Genomic DNA, 18,015 nt, shown 5'->3' with positions numbered 1-18,015 from the left:
TTTTTCATGAAAAATGCAATTCAAACACAACTATTTTATTCTTTTTTTTTTGTCTGCATTTTCTTTTTTACGTTTTTAATCGTAATAACTTGCAGTTCCGTAAGGCAAAAAAAGAATAAAATGTTCGCTTAAACTTTATTAAACAGTAAAACTGGTGAAGAAGTTGAACCCGGCCCGTAACCCTCTCCACCAATAAAGTGCTCTGGAAAAATCCGTGTTGGACCACACATCATGCAAGAAAACTCAAATGCAGACACATTGCCAACTGCTGAGCAGGGGCCGCCCCCAGTCCTGGAGAGCCCGAATTCCACCTTTAAATTTTTTTTTTTTTTTTACCACCCCCGTTGAAAGCCCGAATGCCACTGCTATATATATATATATATTGTTGGTAGTACGACTAGCTAGTCGAGTAGTGGTCTACCATATAGCGCCTTTGTAGCTAGCATTCGGCCTAGCCTTCCCTTCTCCGTCCACCGTCATCTACCAAAATGGCCGCCAATCGTTCTCTTACTCTGCCATATGATCCTGAACTTGCCGTCTCCGATGCTCCTTTGCTAGAGCAATCCGATGAAGCAGAGGTTTCTCGGTCCTCGGGTCAAAGTAGACAACGGCCCGTTAAGGTTCTGGCCGGCATTTTCCTGTCCTCATTGTTTCTGCTTACCTTAATCTTGACCCTTTTCCAAGGACAAGAAGAACCTCGCGATCAATCTCAAATGATCAATGCCAATTTAAACAAGTCATCCCCTTCCTCACCTGTCTCCCCTCATTCTCTCATTCCAGCTTCCAGAGGGGTTCCTCAAGGAGTCTCGGAGAAGACTTTCCGGGGAGTCTCTGATGCGAATGATGTCTATCCTTGGACCAATGCTATGCTATCTTGGCAAAGAACTTCCTACCATTTCCAGCCGGAGAAGAACTGGATGAACGGTGAGTCATAATCCAATCTTGCAGGTTCCAAAAGCCAACCCGTCTCTTTTCTCTGAAAATTCCTTACCATTGTAGAATTTTAAGGTATGTGATGCATTCATGCATACTAATCCGAGCTTCTTTTTTTTTTTTCCTTCACTGTTGGTGGTTTGATGACACACACAACTTTGCGGGGAAATTTCGTCTACTCTAGATCCTAATGGTACGTTGCTCAATCACTTTCATTTGCTTCTGATACTGCAAATTGCAAGCATATACTTTCCATCCTCTAATTGTCTAGTTTAGATTAGAGTTGTACATTCCTATAATTTTGGAGCCCATGGGGTGTTTTCTCGTTTTAATGTCGTAGTAATTTGTCTAACATGCGTAGGCATTGTAGTTGACCATGGGATTCCCGCCGTGCAAGTATAGGTTTCTGTCTGGGGATTCCGTCTGTGTAGGAGAATCGTAATAATTCAACTTCTTCTTGATGGTTGGCGTATTATTGCTAGTAGGGTACTTTATTCGGAAGATTCAAACGAATGTGTGGTGGTAAAAGTGCCCTATATAGTAGTAGTTGATTGAGGATTAGTTAATTCTTTTTTTTTTTTTTTTTTGGGGTTTTGGAAGAGAGTTGTGGACCAATCAAGGAGGGTTCTTTCTCCGAATACTCATTTCCATGTGGGTGGGTCAACACGCCACATGTGCATTTGTCCATCTGGCTTTTTGTAGATTGTGGAACGTGGAAAGCCACATTTCTACTACTATAGTACTCCCAAGTAGTTGTGCCTAATAATTTATACACCCAAGTTTTTTTTTTTTCAGCAACGATGTATTTGTATAACTTACTCTATCATAATCTAGGGGGAAGGGAGCCTAAGGAGACTATGAAAGGGACTAGTGGGTATACAGATCCAACTAGATCAAGGAAGTGCTATAGCACAACCCTTAAATTTTTTTCGCTGCTGATGAGATTTAAACCCTCGTCAACCCTGATGGTCACTGAGCCAATGGCCCAGTGATTTTATACACCCAGGTCGAAGTACATAAAATGGATAGAGCCGATAGGAAAATTGTTAAGGGCCACAAGTTCTTTTCACTCTCTCTCTCTATCAAGGAATAATTGAAATAAAGGGCTCAAAATAGAATTGTCCCTCCCTCGACTCCATCCTTGGCTGAATAATACTCTGTGGTTTTGGATTTTTTTTTTTCCGTTTCAGTTTCTTTCTTCTGGATTGTGAAATTGAAATTGGAAGCTAACAGATAAATGCATTAATATGTAAGTGCCCAATCCAATTATTGCAACGAAGCTACTCGGATAACAACTAGGAAGATGGGAGAGAGTCGTGTTCAATTTTGCAAAATCAATTGTGACGAGTCTGCTGCACACGTCTTTTCGTTCATTTTGGGTCTGAAATTTTCAAAATCACCAGAATTTCTACGTGGCATTTGATAGACCCCAAAGTTATGGGATGCAAAACTACACATACTTTTCAATTTCTTGCACGCACATCCCACGAGAGGCTGAAATTTCCATGGGATGAATTGTTGCTTTCTTGAATATTATGCAAATGCTGTAGATTAATTCTTGTAGTATTTCTTGGTGGAGAAATCAGCATGAAACTTTGAATTCGTCCAACCGTCCCGGATGACAGCCATGACGGGGCAGTTGCCAACTTGCCTTCTCAACACTTCTCTTACTGTATAATTTCTGCTTCAAAAACCACAAGATCGGGGAATATCTTAATCTAACCAACTACTTCTAGAGCAGTTGGTTACCAAGTGAATCTTAAAATTTTACTTAAGGGTGTAGGTTAATAAGAGATTAAATCCCTTTGTCTACGTTCAATCCAGGATTCTCTGGAATTTCCTAACGAATGTGTAGTCATCCGTTTAGATCGACGGTGGTTCAGTCCTTTCAGATTCTTCCCGGATCCCTTTAGGTCTCCCTCCTTCTAGTATATAGTATAGTAAGAATAGGTATAAAATAGAATGTAGCGTATTTGGCCAAAAAAAACAAAAAGAAAGGAAGAATATCGTGATCTGAGACCTGACCATCCCTGTAATAAATCGAGGCGGCTTTCCTCACAGCCCTTAATAACAATTCTGTTCGTACTTGATAAAGTGCATGTGGTTTCAACTTGTTTTAGAACGATGACAATCATAAGAGTCTCCAGGGACAATGCATGTTTTGATAAAAAAAAAAAAAAAAAAAAGCTATGCTGGTACAGGTCCATTGTTCCACATGGGTTGGTACCACCTTTTCTACCAATACAATCCGGATTCAGCTATCTGGGGAAACATCACATGGGGACATGCGGTTTCAAGGGACCTTATTCACTGGCTGTATCTGCCCTTCGCCATGGTCCCCGATAGGCCGTTCGATATCAATGGTGTATGGACCGGTTCAGCCACCATTCTTCCTGGTGGTCAAATCGTGATCCTGTACACTGGGGACACTGCTGATCTGGTGCAGGTGCAAAACCTTGCGTACCCCGCCAACCTATCCGATCCTCTCCTCCTTGACTGGATCAAGTACCCGGGTAACCCGGTCATGATCCCCCCACCTGGCATTGGCAAGAAGGACTTTAGGGACCCCACCACCGCCTGGCTGGCGCCCGATGGGACCAAGTGGTTGGTTACTCTCGGGTCCAAGGTCAATAAAACGGGCATTGCCCTGGTTTATGAAACCAGCGACTTCAAGGGCTACCGGCTCTTGGATGGGGTTTTACACGCCGTTCCCCGCACAGGCATGTGGGAGTGCGTGGATTTCTACCCGGTTTCCACCACGGGGGATAATGGGCTGGATACATCGGCTAATGGGCCTGGCACTAAGCACGTCCTGAAGGCAAGCTTGGACGAGAACAAGCACGATTACTACGCACTGGGCACCTATGATCCGAAAAACAATAAGTGGACCCCTGACGATCCGGAACTGGATGTGGGTATCGGGTTGCGTCTGGACTATGGCAAGTATTACGCGTCAAAGACATTTTACGACCAGAACAAGAAGAGGAGGATTTTGTGGGGTTGGATTGGAGAAACTGACAGCGAAGCTGCTGACCTCATGAAAGGATGGGCATCGGTTCAGGTATCATCATTATTATTAGTATTATTGTTCTCCTCATTCACAAGTGCATAATGCATTGCCTTGACTTTGATTTCAAGTTCTTTGATAATATTCTATTCATTTGGTGTGTGAGAACCACGTCAAGATGGCCTCTCTAATTGTGAAGTGATATGGTACCATATTCTACGTGTCTTTTTTTTGTTCCTTTTGAACGGAAACAACTTTAATGTCTACTCCACCAAAAAATATACTACTAATTACCATGTAGCCCACAAAGAATTTAGTTAAAGAAAGAATGATTACCAAGCTTGGATGGATTGCCCAGATGGAACTTAAGGTTGTGTTTGGATTACATTTTTTGTCATTTTTTATGGAAAAATTACTGTAACGATTTGATATATGTGAGAGAAAAAGGTGATAGGAAAATGTGATCACGGAAAACGATAATATAATAATAATAATAATGACACTGCCATGCATCGGACTGTGTGGTTCCCAGGCCTAATAGTAATAGCTGGTTTGATGTGTTGCACAGACAATCCCAAGAACGGTGGTTTTTGACAAGAAGACTGGAACAAATATACTTCAATGGCCGGTTGAAGAAGCGGAGAGCTTGAGATTTAATGCTACTGAATTTGACACCGTCAAGCTGGAACCAGGATCCATCGCGCCCCTAAATATTGGCTCAGCAACGCAGGTCTGTTCTTCAATCATCACTGTTTCTTTTTCTTTCTAGATGAATTTCTTGGTGTTGGATCGGATAAGCATATTTTTTATTGTTGCTGATGAAGAGAGTAGTCATGATTGACACGAGACTGTCTTTGTCGGAATAATATTGCAGTTAGACATCATTGCTTCATTTGAAGTGGATAGTGAGGCATTGGAGGCGACAGTAGAGGCTGACGTGGGGTACAACTGCACCACAAGTGGTGGCGCCGCCAGCAGGGGAAAGTTGGGACCCTTCGGTCTTCTAGTTCTTGCTGATGGTTCACTGTCTGAGCTAACCCCCGTCTACTTCTATATCTCCAAAAGCACTGATGGTAGTGCAGAGACTCACTTCTGCTCTGACGAATCGAGGTTTGCTTCTTTTCTCCCCTGCCAATGTCTTGGTGTTATATATATACACTTGTAATCAATTACTATTTCTAATGCAGGTCTTCAAAGGCACCTGATGTTGGGAAACTAGTTTACGGGAGCACGGTTCCTGTTCTTGATGGTGAAAAATTGTCGGCGCGGTTACTGGTATGTGAGAATTCAATGATGGATGAAACTCTTTCAACTTTTACTGATTAACTTTGATCTATCGTACCAGTTCTATAATAAAGATTCACTTGCCTAAATTTCTGTGTTCAATCCTTGTACTAATGATTGATCTGGTTGCGGAACAATACGTGATAATTGATCGATCAGGTTGATCACTCCGTAGTAGAAAGCTTTGCTCAAGGGGGAAGAAGAGTGATTACTTCAAGAGTTTATCCGACCAAGGCAATCTATGGAGCAGCGCGACTCTTCCTTTTCAACAATGCCACAGGGGTGAGTGTCACCGCATCAGCAAAGATTTGGCACATGCGATCAGCAGACATTCGAACCTTCTCAGATTTGTGAATGCCATCCAAATCTCTGGAAATACAATTGCTTGTTCACTCGGGTGGTTCCCAAGATTCGGAATGAAGGAAGGAAGAAGGCCAAGTTCAGAAACCCTTTGTAGCATAGTGATTAAAGAGTTCTTGTACCAAAGCAAAAAAAAAGAGGGCGACTCGCTACCATGAAGCATCTCAGGGTCTGGGATATTTATAGCAAATTATTCAGTCACTGCCTGTTTGTATCTATATACGTGATGCGGCACTGATATTTACTCAGCTCACATATTTTTACTTCAGGAATTAAAGCCAATAATCTTAGTTTTATAAGAATTGCTCTGCATGTTCAAACACGCATACACTAGAGGTGAATATCTATTATGATGCGAAACCCAAAGGATATTACTCCAATCCCAGAATTCACAGAAATTTCAATGTTGGACCTGAAATAGACCAATCACACAGAGTTGTGCCATTACCTGTTTTGGAGTGGTTGGGCTCATCTATCGCTTTTGGGCCTAATTATTACTAGTTTATGTCTCCTGCTTTATTACCTTTTCGTTATAATCTGGCATCGGCCTCCAATTGACCCCCCAAAAAAAAAACACCCATAAGCCCCCATAGTCATTGTTTTTAACAGGCTATAAATAGAATTGGGCTTACAGGGCAATAGAATAAATACATAAAAGAGGATTCTAATTCTAAACCTATTTTTGGTTTCCTTCGAGATAGATGTGCGTAATAGAAGTTCCTCGGAATCTGTCCCACGTTGGAATTGGTGGTGCAATCAGATAAATGGTAAAACAGTAGAGAAATCATAATCTTGGAATCAGACCGTATTATTATTATGAGGTGGAGACTAAAGGTGATTGGGCTAAGTTAAGCCCATCTCTTAAGACCCAAAGCTTTGCTGCTATACTGGTAGCCCAGCCAAGGTGCCTACAAAAGGCCCCAACCCAATCACCTACTTAAAGATCCTTCGTCTTCAAATGGATCTTCCAGACTTAAAGATGCTTCTGCTAGCGGTTCTTCTATCATCTTATCCGATACCTAATGCAACTTTTAGTGTCGCTTGCGGTATAAAATAATCCTCCCTGGCCCTTCTTTTTTAGATAGAAGAGAAGACGAATTCTCTTTTCCAGACAACAAATTTTTCGGCACTCGCGAACAAAAGACCCCTTTTCTGGATATCAAAAGGGACATCCTTTTAGCAGCGGAATTATTATATTTATTTATCATATCACACAAGGGGTATCGATCCTCTGATACGGTATTACTTTGGGGCTGGGGGAATGTGGCCACTCCCCAACCAGAAGATCGAAGGACAGGCAGAAAACGTGAATCAATTAATATGTTAAAGGACTAACCAACTCCCAATAGAGGAGCTGGCCACCATTGTATATAGTAGGGTGGGAGGACAATGATTCAAATCTTGTCTCCCTCCCATCAATGTGTCTTAATATGAGAAGTGTTCTAAATTCATGCGGGTGAGTGGTGCACTCGTCTGGTCAGATGGTGGTTAAGTTCCCGTCAGATTCGCCCGATTCAATTGGCCCATTACCTAGAGTCGCTTCCCTTAAAAGTAAGTCCCCCCTCTTAGGAGTAGGAGTATGTTAGGCTAGACTAGATGTGACGTTAGTGAAAAACAAAAAAATCAATATGTTAAAGGACTGGTTGGTTGCCCATGAGAATAAGACCTGTTGTCACGCAGTTTGAAGAAAACGCGAATCAAAATGGAATCAGCAAAAAACAAATCTTTTAAAATTTGGCCTTGCAGCAGCATTGAAGCTGGCTCCTCCCAATTGAAAATGAGGTGCTGTGGGTGACGGCTAATTTTGACTATGATGATATGGGATGACTAGTATTATAAAAGCTATAATAATTATATTGTTGATGTTACAATCAATCCACCAAAAATTTATCTTCCCTTCCCCGTCTTTTTCGCATCAACAAAACTTAACAAATTGATCGTTTCCTCCACAATCACATGGGCGGGCGAAGATTCGGACCAATTCACTTATGCGAAAGAAGAAGAAGAAGAAGATAAAATACTACTACTAATGAATGAATTTTAAAGTTCACTACTATCTCTTATCTTAAAAAAAAAAAAGAAAAAAAAAGACCGTTGTTCTCATGGGACGACAAGTACCTAAAGAAAGAATTTTAAAGGAAACCAACGAAAGAAGCCCGCAAGAATATAATTCCACCAATCATGAGCATTACGAATTCAAGGACCGATCGTTCGGCTAAATTTTATCAAAATCTTTCCTTAATCGTGTAAATTTATAGCCCGGGAATAAAAACATGCTTACACTGGACAAATTTGCAAGCTGCTTATTCAACTACTAGTTCTAAAAGCACACCCGATGTGTGTGCAACTCAGAAGCTTTTTTGCGATTTAATTTTATATAAAATTTTCATGTTAAAGCAAACTGTGGTATTTGAACTTTTTTTTCCCCATCAATTGAGGGTTTTAGGAGTTACAAATGTTTAGAGAGTTAAAAAGACAGTCATTTTGCCAATATATGTTTAGATTACTTATGGTTAAAAGAGAAAGTTATTTTAGTAATTTCCGTTTGTGTAGTAAAATAATAAGTTAATTTTAATGAGGATACAATTGAAATTATATAAAATAACAAAAAATATTTACCCCAAATCTCCTTTTATATATATATAGTATAGATAGATACTTGTAAACAATGTTTTGAAAACTGGACCGGACCGGCCGGTTCGACCGGTCGAACCACGAACCGGCCATGGCCCCCGGTCCGGTTCAATGTTATAGTTGACTTTGTTAGAAAACCGGTCAAGAACTGGTCGAACCGTAAAAATAACGATTGAACCGCTATTCAACCTTCCTCTTTTTTTTTTTTTTTTTGCAAAATGCAGCTATCAAGATTCGAACTCAAAACTTTTGTAATAGAAAACCAATGTATTAACCGTTGCACCATCACATCTTATTAGTTTTTTTTGATAGCTTATTTATATAAAGCAAACACTCATATTTCTTTTTTCCATTTTTCTTACAAAATCTCATCCTCTCATGGCTCTTTCTTTTTAATTTTCAACACATACTCTCTCTATCCTTTTTTTTTTGTCACTCCCTTTTTAATCAAACCTCTTTATTTTTAATTTATTGATATTTTCTTCCATCTTTTAATTTTGTTTTTGTCCATTAAATTGAAAAAAGTTAAAAAAGAATTATTTTTTAACCCAAATTATTTAATGCTACAACCACTCACTTTTATCTCATTTTTTGTTTCTTATCAAGTTTACATTTATATTTTCGATTTTCTTGACTTCCTTCGAACTCCAAACTTTCTTTTTTAAATTGCAATCTCTCAAACGTAAATTAAAATTTAAGTTAACAATATCTAAATTCTCATAGACGTGAATTTTGTATAATTTCAAAATATTGTGATATTTTTGGGTTGGATTTAGATATAATTGAAATTGAGATGAAATTTATTTGTTTTAACTTATAATTTAAAAATTTTATTTTTAAAAAATCCAAGTTATTAAAAAATAGTAAACCTTTCATCATATAAAGTATTAAATTAATCCATTACATGTCTTATTTTGTACATATATATATTTATATAAATAATTTTAAAAAAAATTTATTGAACCGAGATTGAATCGATCCGACCAATTGAATCTCGATTCTTTCACTTCACCGGTTCAATTAACGGTCCAATTTTTAAAAACATTGCTTGTAAACTGAGCGGTTCAATTTCAAAGCCCAAGAGAAATAAAAGTGAAAAAGAAAGGGCCAGATGGCGAGCCAGAGAAAATTAGGAGTGGATATCATATGGGAAGTGGGGACCAGGTATGACTGACTGGGATCCGAGTTGGCGCATGTGAAGGCGTTGCAGAAAATCTGAACGTTGGAGACTGGAGAGCAGCAGAAGAAAGGCCGCATCCGCCGTTGCGATACTTTCTCCACTCTCTCTCTCTCTCCACATTCCACAATTCTTCCATTCTATTATACTACTAGGATTTGGTGTGGTCGGCCCCACTTTCCACCCATTCCAAAGCAATTGTTACCGGCATTAGCCTGTTTTCGCCACATCCAAAATCCGTCGTCTTTGAATGACAAACGGAAACTAAAACTAACTAAAAAAACGGATACTGAAAAGGAAAGGATGACTGACCTATTTCCCCCCCCCCCCCAACCAAAAAAAAAAAAAAAAACCCAGCAGCATACGTCAAAGGCTTAAAAATTGTGTGATGCTAATTTGGGCTCTCTTCACTCTTGAGTTGATAGTGAAATTTGAAGGACAGAAAATAACTCTCCCGAGTTTTGCAGATTTGCCCCCATACTCTTAATCATCTTCCGGTCTACAGTCTGTCTTGGTATTGTTTTTAATTCTACATATAGATAGATGATAGAGAAAGGGAAAAAAAAAAATAAATCATTAACTCAATTGGACCCTAATTTTCTAATCGTCCACTTTATGTGTGATCATAAGAAAAGGAATGGAAGCGAAGCAACCAAAATAAGCATTACTGTTAAATACACGCATCCTAAATGTGCTAAATTTGAAAATTGCATATTAATAAATCAAATATGAAATGGATTTACTGCTATACTTTTTGGTAAAAAAGGATATTTTTTTTTTTTGTAAAAGTATTGTAAGTCAAGGAGTGAGTGATAATTTTCAAGTATTAATAGTTGATCCACTCTACTTTTTGAATGTACTTATTTAGTACCCTTATTTAGCTTTAACAGTGTGTCTAAATCAAATGTAAATAGCGTTGAACTCAAAATATTCGTTCCATAGGTTGATTTCTAAGTTGATTCTGACTTTTGCTGAGGTCCATAATTTCCTTAATCTATATCAAATGACAACATCATTTTACTTAACATTATCTAATGTTTCTGATAGTCCAATAGGTTAAGCACAAGAAATTGTATGAGTGAAATTTTTGTCCTCTTTTTTTTTTCCAAACATCAATAATTGTGGCCCACTTCACATGGCTTCATGCTCATATTGTATCTGTTTTTCTTGTAAATAACTTTTTTTTTATATACTGTTAGTGTATAATAATTTTTTACACTAGCAAGTTCAAATCATATCATATAATATGAATTCAAATTTGAAATTTAAATTATACACACGTGACATATATTTAAAGCTATTAATATAAAAAATATTACAGCATTGTCGGCATAAAAAAAGTTAATCATTTTCTTATTATTATAGCATTTGAACTTTAATTGCATCATGGTACATAAAAACCTTCGTTTGGATTGGCCATTTTTTCAAAATTAAGTTTTTTCAAATACAATACTATAGTAATATACAATAACTCAAAAAAAAAAAATCTCATCCATACAATATATTAAATATTTCAAAAAAATTTTATAGTAAACATTTTTCATATACACTGCTACAATAAACTTTTTCAAAAACATCCAGAAAAATAGCTAATCCAAACGGAGCTTTTTATAAGTTGCTAGATATTTTATTCAATCCTTTTACATGAGTTGGAAGTAACACCAACCAAATACTAGTGCTTGGATACCAAAATTATCTCAAATAATATTTCGCTTGCATCATAAACACATTTCCCAACCTACTTTTTTATATTTCCAATCACCTTTTTATCTCATATACATCACATCACAAAAAAAGTGCTACAGTAATTATTCCAAATAATATTTCAAATAATTCACTATCCAAACAATGAAACAACATTTGAAGTATTATTTGGAATAATTATTGTAGCAATTTTTGTGATGTGATGTATGTGAGATAAAAAGGTAATTGGGAATATAAAAAAGTAGGTTGGGAAATGTGTTTATGATGCAAGCCAAACATTATTTGAGATAATTTTACTATCCAAACATTAAAAGAGAAGGGAGGAAAGAAATATGCATCCGACATCATCTACACCTCGTTCTCTGATTAATTTACTAGTCTATGTGAAAGTAGAATAAAAAATGCATAAATATCAGAAATCTAAGACAGATTTGTTAATAATGAAAAATAAAACGCATATGATTCATAGGCACATCAATTGAGGGAAAAACAAAACGAGAGAAGGTCATTTGCCTAGTTGGTGAGTCACATTAAGCTATTAAAAAGTTGTACACTATTAGTCTTGCTGGAAATAAGCTTACATATTTTTACTCACTCCAATTTGCTTTTTAAGTCTCCTCTGCTGGAAAAAATAAATAATAGAGACCAATTTTTAAAGAGGGAGGGGAAAAAAGGCAAATGAAATGCATCGTCCAACTGGTCAAGCCAGTCACCAGTTGGAAGAACGCACATCACGCCACACATTTCTAGAGGAGAACCGAGCGCGTTTAGGGCAAAACGAAAAGTTAATTGTTTTCTTAAAGTAAAAAAAAAAAAAAGAAAAAAAATTTTCATTCTTACTAAGAAAGAACAAGTTGTCTAAACACACCACCATTGCACTCCGTCACACTCCACTCTCTCTCCCTCCCTCCCTCCCTGCTGGAAGAAGAACGAGGAGAGCCTAACCGCCGCTTTCACACCTCTTCCTCCATTTTTCTTTTCTTATTCACGTTTTGTCATGTAACGGACGAAGTGAGAAGCTTTTGGATTACTTGGATATTTCTCGACTGTAGAAAGATCATCTTTCTGAGCAGAAGTTGTTCGGAGGAAATTTGAATTTCTAATGGCCGTACTGGGGACAACAGCGGCTTTCTTGTTGATTCACATTGCTATTCTCTTTAGTCCCTCATTTGCTGCTGATCCTTTTGCTTTCTTTGACTTCGAGGTCTCTTACACCACTGCTTCTCCACTTGGGGTTCCCCAGCAGGTCTATTCAACTTTTCTTGTTTCAGCTTTGTTCTTTCTCAAGTCTTTTCTTTCATCTTTGTGGATTGGTTGATTGTTTCCATCTGATTTTTCATTTGTCTTTTTGCCATTCAGTTTCTCGTGAATTGAATGTTTTGTTTTGACCACCCCTAAGAACTTCATAATTTTTTCTTCGTCTTTTTATTGTTCGACTGGAGAACCGTAGCGACAGTGAATTCTTGATTTCTGCTTTGATGATTTATTTTCTCCGATAATATTCTTAATTTCGCGTTCTGGGATTTAAGGGCATTTTCATCAGATGTTGGTCCTGAAAGATTTTGTGCAAAAATTGGGATACTGAAAGATTCTAATATTATCCAAGAAAATTGCATCTTTTATGTTGTTTATGTATGTATAGTTTTTCCTTTTCTCGCATTATATCACCGAACGTGCCATAAAGTTGGATTGATGCCAAAAAGGTTTGTTAGGGACCACATTTCAAGTTTTCATTGCTTTGCTCCTTTGATGCTTTTCTCTGTAATTTTTCATACATTATTTCATTACTAAATGGTACTGTAGTATGTTTCAATCGAGGTTGTTGCTTTAGTGTCTTTTTTGTGTTACTGTCTCTTCAGGTAGTTCACTGAGAATTACAAATGTGTTTAACCAACTTATGGGGCTTGGTCACTCTATGAAAGCTGAGTTCACATCTCCTTGCAGGTTATAGCTGTCAACAACAAATTTCCAGGTCCTGTTATTAATGTTACAACCAATTACAATGTTGTGCTGAATGTCAGGAACAAATTAGATGAAGATCTTCTTATTACGTGGTAGGGTTGACTGAAGAAGTATGATTCGGATCTCGATAAATCTTAAAGTTTTGCTTTTTCTCTGCTTCTAATAATTTGGTTTCGTTTTCTAACAGGCCTGGGATCCAGATGCGCCGTTCCTCTTGGCAAGATGGTGTTTTAGGTACCAATTGCCCAATTCCTTCTAAATGGAACTGGACTTACCAGTTTCAGGTGAAGGACCAGATTGGTAGCTTCTTCTACTACCCATCTCTCAACCTGCAGAGAGCAGCTGGTGGTTTTGGTCCTTTTATTGTGACTAACCGCGATATAATTCCAATTCCTTTTGCAATGCCTGATGGAGACATTGTCCTCATGATTGGTGATTGGTATACTCAGAATCATACGGCAAGTGTCTGTTGGCTTTTAAGTTTTCCTCTGCAAACTGAAGAATATTATGTTGTTTAATGTGCAGCTTTGGTCTTTCTTTGATGTTAATTAGGCTTTACGAGAGGCCCTTGATAATGGGAAACAACTAGGAATGCCGGATGGAGTTATTATAAATGGCAAGGGACCATATAGATACAACAACACGCTTGTTCCAGATGGCATTGATTATGAGACTATTAATGTTGATCCAGGTGATTTTTCAAACAATTTGAATAGTTGCCGTAGCATTTTGGCTGAAAACCATGTCTTCATGTGCTGTCCTTATGTTCATCTCTCCCAATGGAGATGCAAAAAGAAATGCCTGTGAAAGGGAAAGTTTATTCATTTCATGATTATTTCCCTCTAAGGTGACAAACTATGATTGTCTATTAAATGCCATATTGGAACTTAATTGACCTTGAACTCAGACAAAACCCATACCTGATGAAATTGATTTTCATTACCCAAGAACCACATCATCTTTCAAATGATGTCATCTATGCTATATTACAGACAGTTATTGCTGTTGCTATTTGATATTGCTGTAGCGGGGCTTAATATCTCTAACAATGACGGATAATAGCCCACCATTCTTGATACTATTTGATAACGCTACAGTTTTTTCTAATTATGGTGGCTGTTAATAACAAACTCCAGGTAAAACCTATCGAGTTCGGGTGCACAATGTTGGAGTCTCAACTTGTTTGAACTTCCGTATTCAGAGTCATAATTTGCTTCTAGCTGAGACAGAGGGATATTATACATCGCAGCAAAATTATACTAGCATGGACATCCATGTTGGGCAGTCTTTCTCGTTTTTGGTAACCATGGATCAGAATGCAAGCAGTGATTACTACATTGTTGCCAGTGCTAGGTTTGTAAATCAAACTGTTTGGCAACGAGTCACTGGAGTTGCAATTTTGCATTATTCCAATTCCAAAGGCAAGGCATCTGGTCCTCTTCCAGACCCACCAAATGATGTCTATGACAGCTCATATGCATTGAATCAGGCAATGTCCATCAGGTACTTAAATCCTAATTCAATTAACTTTTAGTGATTGAACATGGTTTGAAGTGCAATGCTATGTAGCTAATTTTCTTTGGTCCATCCATGGTTTGTTCTCACAATTTGCATGAATTGATAGCTGAATAGTCCATTCTGTTTCAGTTAGCAAGGTAATCTTTTTATCATCTTCTGGTTATCCAGGCAAAATGTGTCTGCAAGTGGAGCTCGTCCCAACCCGCAGGGTTCTTTTCATTATGGTCAAATTAATGTAACTGATACGTACATATTAAGAAGTGTGCCACCAGTGACAATTGAGGGAAAACTTCGAGCTACCTACAATGGAATTTCATTTGTTAAACCTGAGACTCCATTTAGGCTTGCTGATGCATTCAATGTGAAGGGTGCCTACAAGCTTGATTTCCCAAGCCAGCCAGTAGACAGACCACCCAAAATGGACAGATCAATCATTAATGCAACGTACAAGGGATTCATAGAAATAATATTGCAGAACAATGACACCATTGCGCAGAGCTTTCACCTGGATGGTTATTCCTTCTTTGTAGTCGGGTATAATTTGACTTAATTGTGTTCGGTAATGATTTTTGTCTTGTGCTTAAATGCCATTAGAAAAACTGCAAGTGAAAATTATTGCACTACAGGATGGGTTCTGGAAATTGGACAGAAAACAGCAGGGGATCATATAATCGGTGGGATGCAATATCTCGTTCCACAGTACAGGTCTGTTGGACGTTTTTTTCTTTTCTTTAGTTTGCTCTCATCTAAGGACGAACCTACATGACCATAATTATTCTTTAGGGGTTTAATTCTATTAGATTAATCTGCGCTGGTTTATTTTCCAAGGAGAGGCCTTCTAATTACGGTAGTTTGTATAATCTCCTCTTGCAATCCTGTTCCTGGTCAGGTTTTGGCTGGAGGATGGACAGCGGTCCTAGTTTCTCTTGATAATGTGGGTATTTGGAACCTCCGATCAGAAAATTTAGACAGATGGTATCTTGGCCAAGAAACTTACATGAGAATTGTCAATCCCGAAGATGCTGGTAACAAGACAGAATTGCCCGTGCCTGACAACGTTCTTTACTGTGGTGCCCTCGCCAAATTTCAGAAGTATAAAACTCTTTCAAACTGTGTCTCTCTCTCTCTCCCTCTCTCATGGCTCTCTGCCTCTCACGCTAACCCTTTTCTGTGCAAATGTTTGTAGGCCCCAGAAAGCATCTTCGGCTACTACGATCCATGTAGGCTCAAAGGCGTATCTGACGCTGCTAGTGGTGTTTTTGGTTTGGTTTGTGCGGTAATACTGGTGGAGGATTGATTGATTGGCTGGTGGGGGTGTGAACTGGTGGGATTCTTGGAGACTAGATATCCTGATTCCTTTTTTCTTGTATTTCACATTTCGGCATAGCATTTTTCTGGGAAAGTAATCCAGTTGTGCAGATTCTTCATAGGACATTGTTTTCAATGACGACTGACTGACTATAGGTGATTTTTGTTACAGAGTCTGACTTGCATGTCACATGAATATTGAGAACTTATGAACTTTCTGGCATCAAAACCGTAATTTCTTGGGCTTATTCTACAGAATGAGGCGAATCCGGGTTTCGAGACGGGGTTGGGTTGAAAAAGTGCGTATGTATAATCTATGTGGGTTGAAACTCGAAACTCTTTTAAGCTGGAGCCTTGAGGTGGGTCGGTACCGGAGGCGAAGTGGCTTGTTTCTATTTGAAGGATCAAATTACAGTCGGATTTGTTCGGTTGCATCAAATTTCTGTTGTTTCAGGCAGTCGCTAATGATTTTAATCGTTTTTATTTGACGCACAAACACAAAAAGTTTATCATATGAAATTCCCAAAATTTGTATGTGGATCACATTATTTTCTTCGCGAGTATTTGGAGGAATTTTTTCATCTTGAATAATGTAAACTCTAATATAATTTAGACCACTCTTAAAGCTTGAACGACAAAAGATTTTGCGTTTAAATATTTCTTTTGGATAAAAAAAACTTAAAAAATATTATACTAAGCGACATATGATTTAAGAAGACATAAATAAATTAAAAAATAGTTCACCTCCTTAATTTTATAAATTCCCATATTTGTGTTGAGAATGCCACGATTTTCAATGCTTTTGGTGAGTGGACTCAAAAAAACTCGTGATTAAATCAGTGTGATTAAATCACTGGTTAAACCAGGCCATCAAAGATTTAATGGTCCAATTGTGCCACTGCCACATCATCTACCAACTGATGTTTTGCAATTTGGGCTGTTAAGCCTTTGAAGATCCACCTCAGGTATCCAAGTTTTGTTTATCCAATAGCTTTTGTTTGGTTATCAAATACCTCATGGACCAAAAACAACCTTATGGCTCCATATTCCGACTGGTTAAGCTGCATTTTGGGGATCCACAAAAACCAACACGGAGGCCCATCAGAGACCAAGGGTCTATCAGACTTTACAGCAAACTGTGGGCCTCTTTGTTCCAAAGCGCCCTGTGTTGTTTCGCTTTGTCACGTTTTTCGATTGCCCGCTTTTCCTTCAGACGTCTTTACTCTTTACCTATTTTGTTGTTTGACCGAGAGAAAGATACTCCCTCATTCTCATTCATTTAGTTATACTTTTCATTTTGAAACATTTCATTCATTTTGTCACGTTAAAAAATTCAAAACAATTTTTATACGGTATCTTCAATGTAATCGTTCTTTTTAATCAGACATTCAAATTTAAAATTTGAATTTAAGGGATAAAATTAGAAAGAGAAACACAAATATCACAATCAATCTGAGAGCAGGTGACTGCAAAAAATTTTGGTTAAAAGTATATATTATATCTCATGCTTGTGGAAGTATGAATGAAGATGGGCGGGGGCTATTCATGGAATGCACCATCAGGTTGAATGGTAACTGGAAAAAAAAAATTGAGTGCTTTAACTTTAATTGTCCAAAAGAAGACAAAAAAAAAAATATTAGTGCCAACAATTACGCTTCCTTGGAGGTTGAACCTCAATGTTGGGAGGATAAATTATTAAGAAGGAACAATGAAGCAATGTGATTGGTTGCAGAATAGCCAAGTGAGGGACAAGGAGGAGTAATTAGAGAATGCGCTGTCTGCTGTGTCGCCCGCTCGTGGTGTCGTGGAGTTCACAATTCTCATGCGGCCGTCTTCTTGTTGCTTGAAGTATCTTCCCATGAATCGTGCAAAATGGTCAGAACGGTTGCAGAGTTTTCACCCTAAAATCCCGATTTTAATCTACAATTCTAAATTGACGACAATGTTCTGTTCTGGTGGTTACACAGAGATGGCATTCTTCAACTCTCTGCGAGCAAATTTCCTTTAGGATTTCCCTTTTCCTCCGATTTTGTTCATTGCTGCTCTCTCTCTCTATTTTGCCTTTGGGTGGGTTGGGGGGGGGGGGGCGCAAGGACGAAATAATTAGCATTATTAACATGATAGCAGT

The 18,015-nt window shown here is 38.1% G+C and overlaps 2 protein-coding genes across 2 annotated transcripts; both read left to right on the top strand.

Moving 5' to 3' along the window:
* The first annotated feature begins 377 nt into the window (after positions 1–377).
* LOC113725148 (acid beta-fructofuranosidase) lies at positions 378–5,886 on the top strand. The gene is made up of 7 exons (XM_027248143.2): positions 378–924; positions 1,118–1,126; positions 3,135–3,994; positions 4,509–4,670; positions 4,815–5,050; positions 5,128–5,215; positions 5,384–5,886. The coding sequence occupies exons 1-7, from the start codon at positions 489–491 to the stop codon at positions 5,576–5,578; spliced, it is 1,986 nt and encodes a 661-aa protein (XP_027103944.1). The 5' UTR covers positions 378–488; the 3' UTR covers positions 5,579–5,886.
* Positions 5,887–11,993: 6,107 nt separating this feature from the next.
* LOC113725149 (monocopper oxidase-like protein SKS1) lies at positions 11,994–16,135 on the top strand. Its single transcript, XM_027248145.2, has 9 exons — positions 11,994–12,345; positions 13,044–13,153; positions 13,249–13,519; positions 13,614–13,752; positions 14,198–14,564; positions 14,748–15,113; positions 15,206–15,284; positions 15,469–15,671; positions 15,766–16,135. Exons 1-9 carry the CDS (start codon positions 12,202–12,204, stop codon positions 15,857–15,859), a joined length of 1,773 nt encoding a protein of 590 aa, XP_027103946.1. The 5' UTR covers positions 11,994–12,201; the 3' UTR covers positions 15,860–16,135.
* Positions 16,136–18,015: the final 1,880 nt, after the last annotated feature.

Source organism: Coffea arabica, chromosome 2c, assembly GCF_036785885.1.
Source record: "Coffea arabica cultivar ET-39 chromosome 2c, Coffea Arabica ET-39 HiFi, whole genome shotgun sequence".
Lineage (NCBI taxonomy): Eukaryota > Viridiplantae > Streptophyta > Magnoliopsida > Gentianales > Rubiaceae > Coffea > Coffea arabica.
This window is presented reverse-complemented; position numbering and strand designations above follow the sequence as displayed.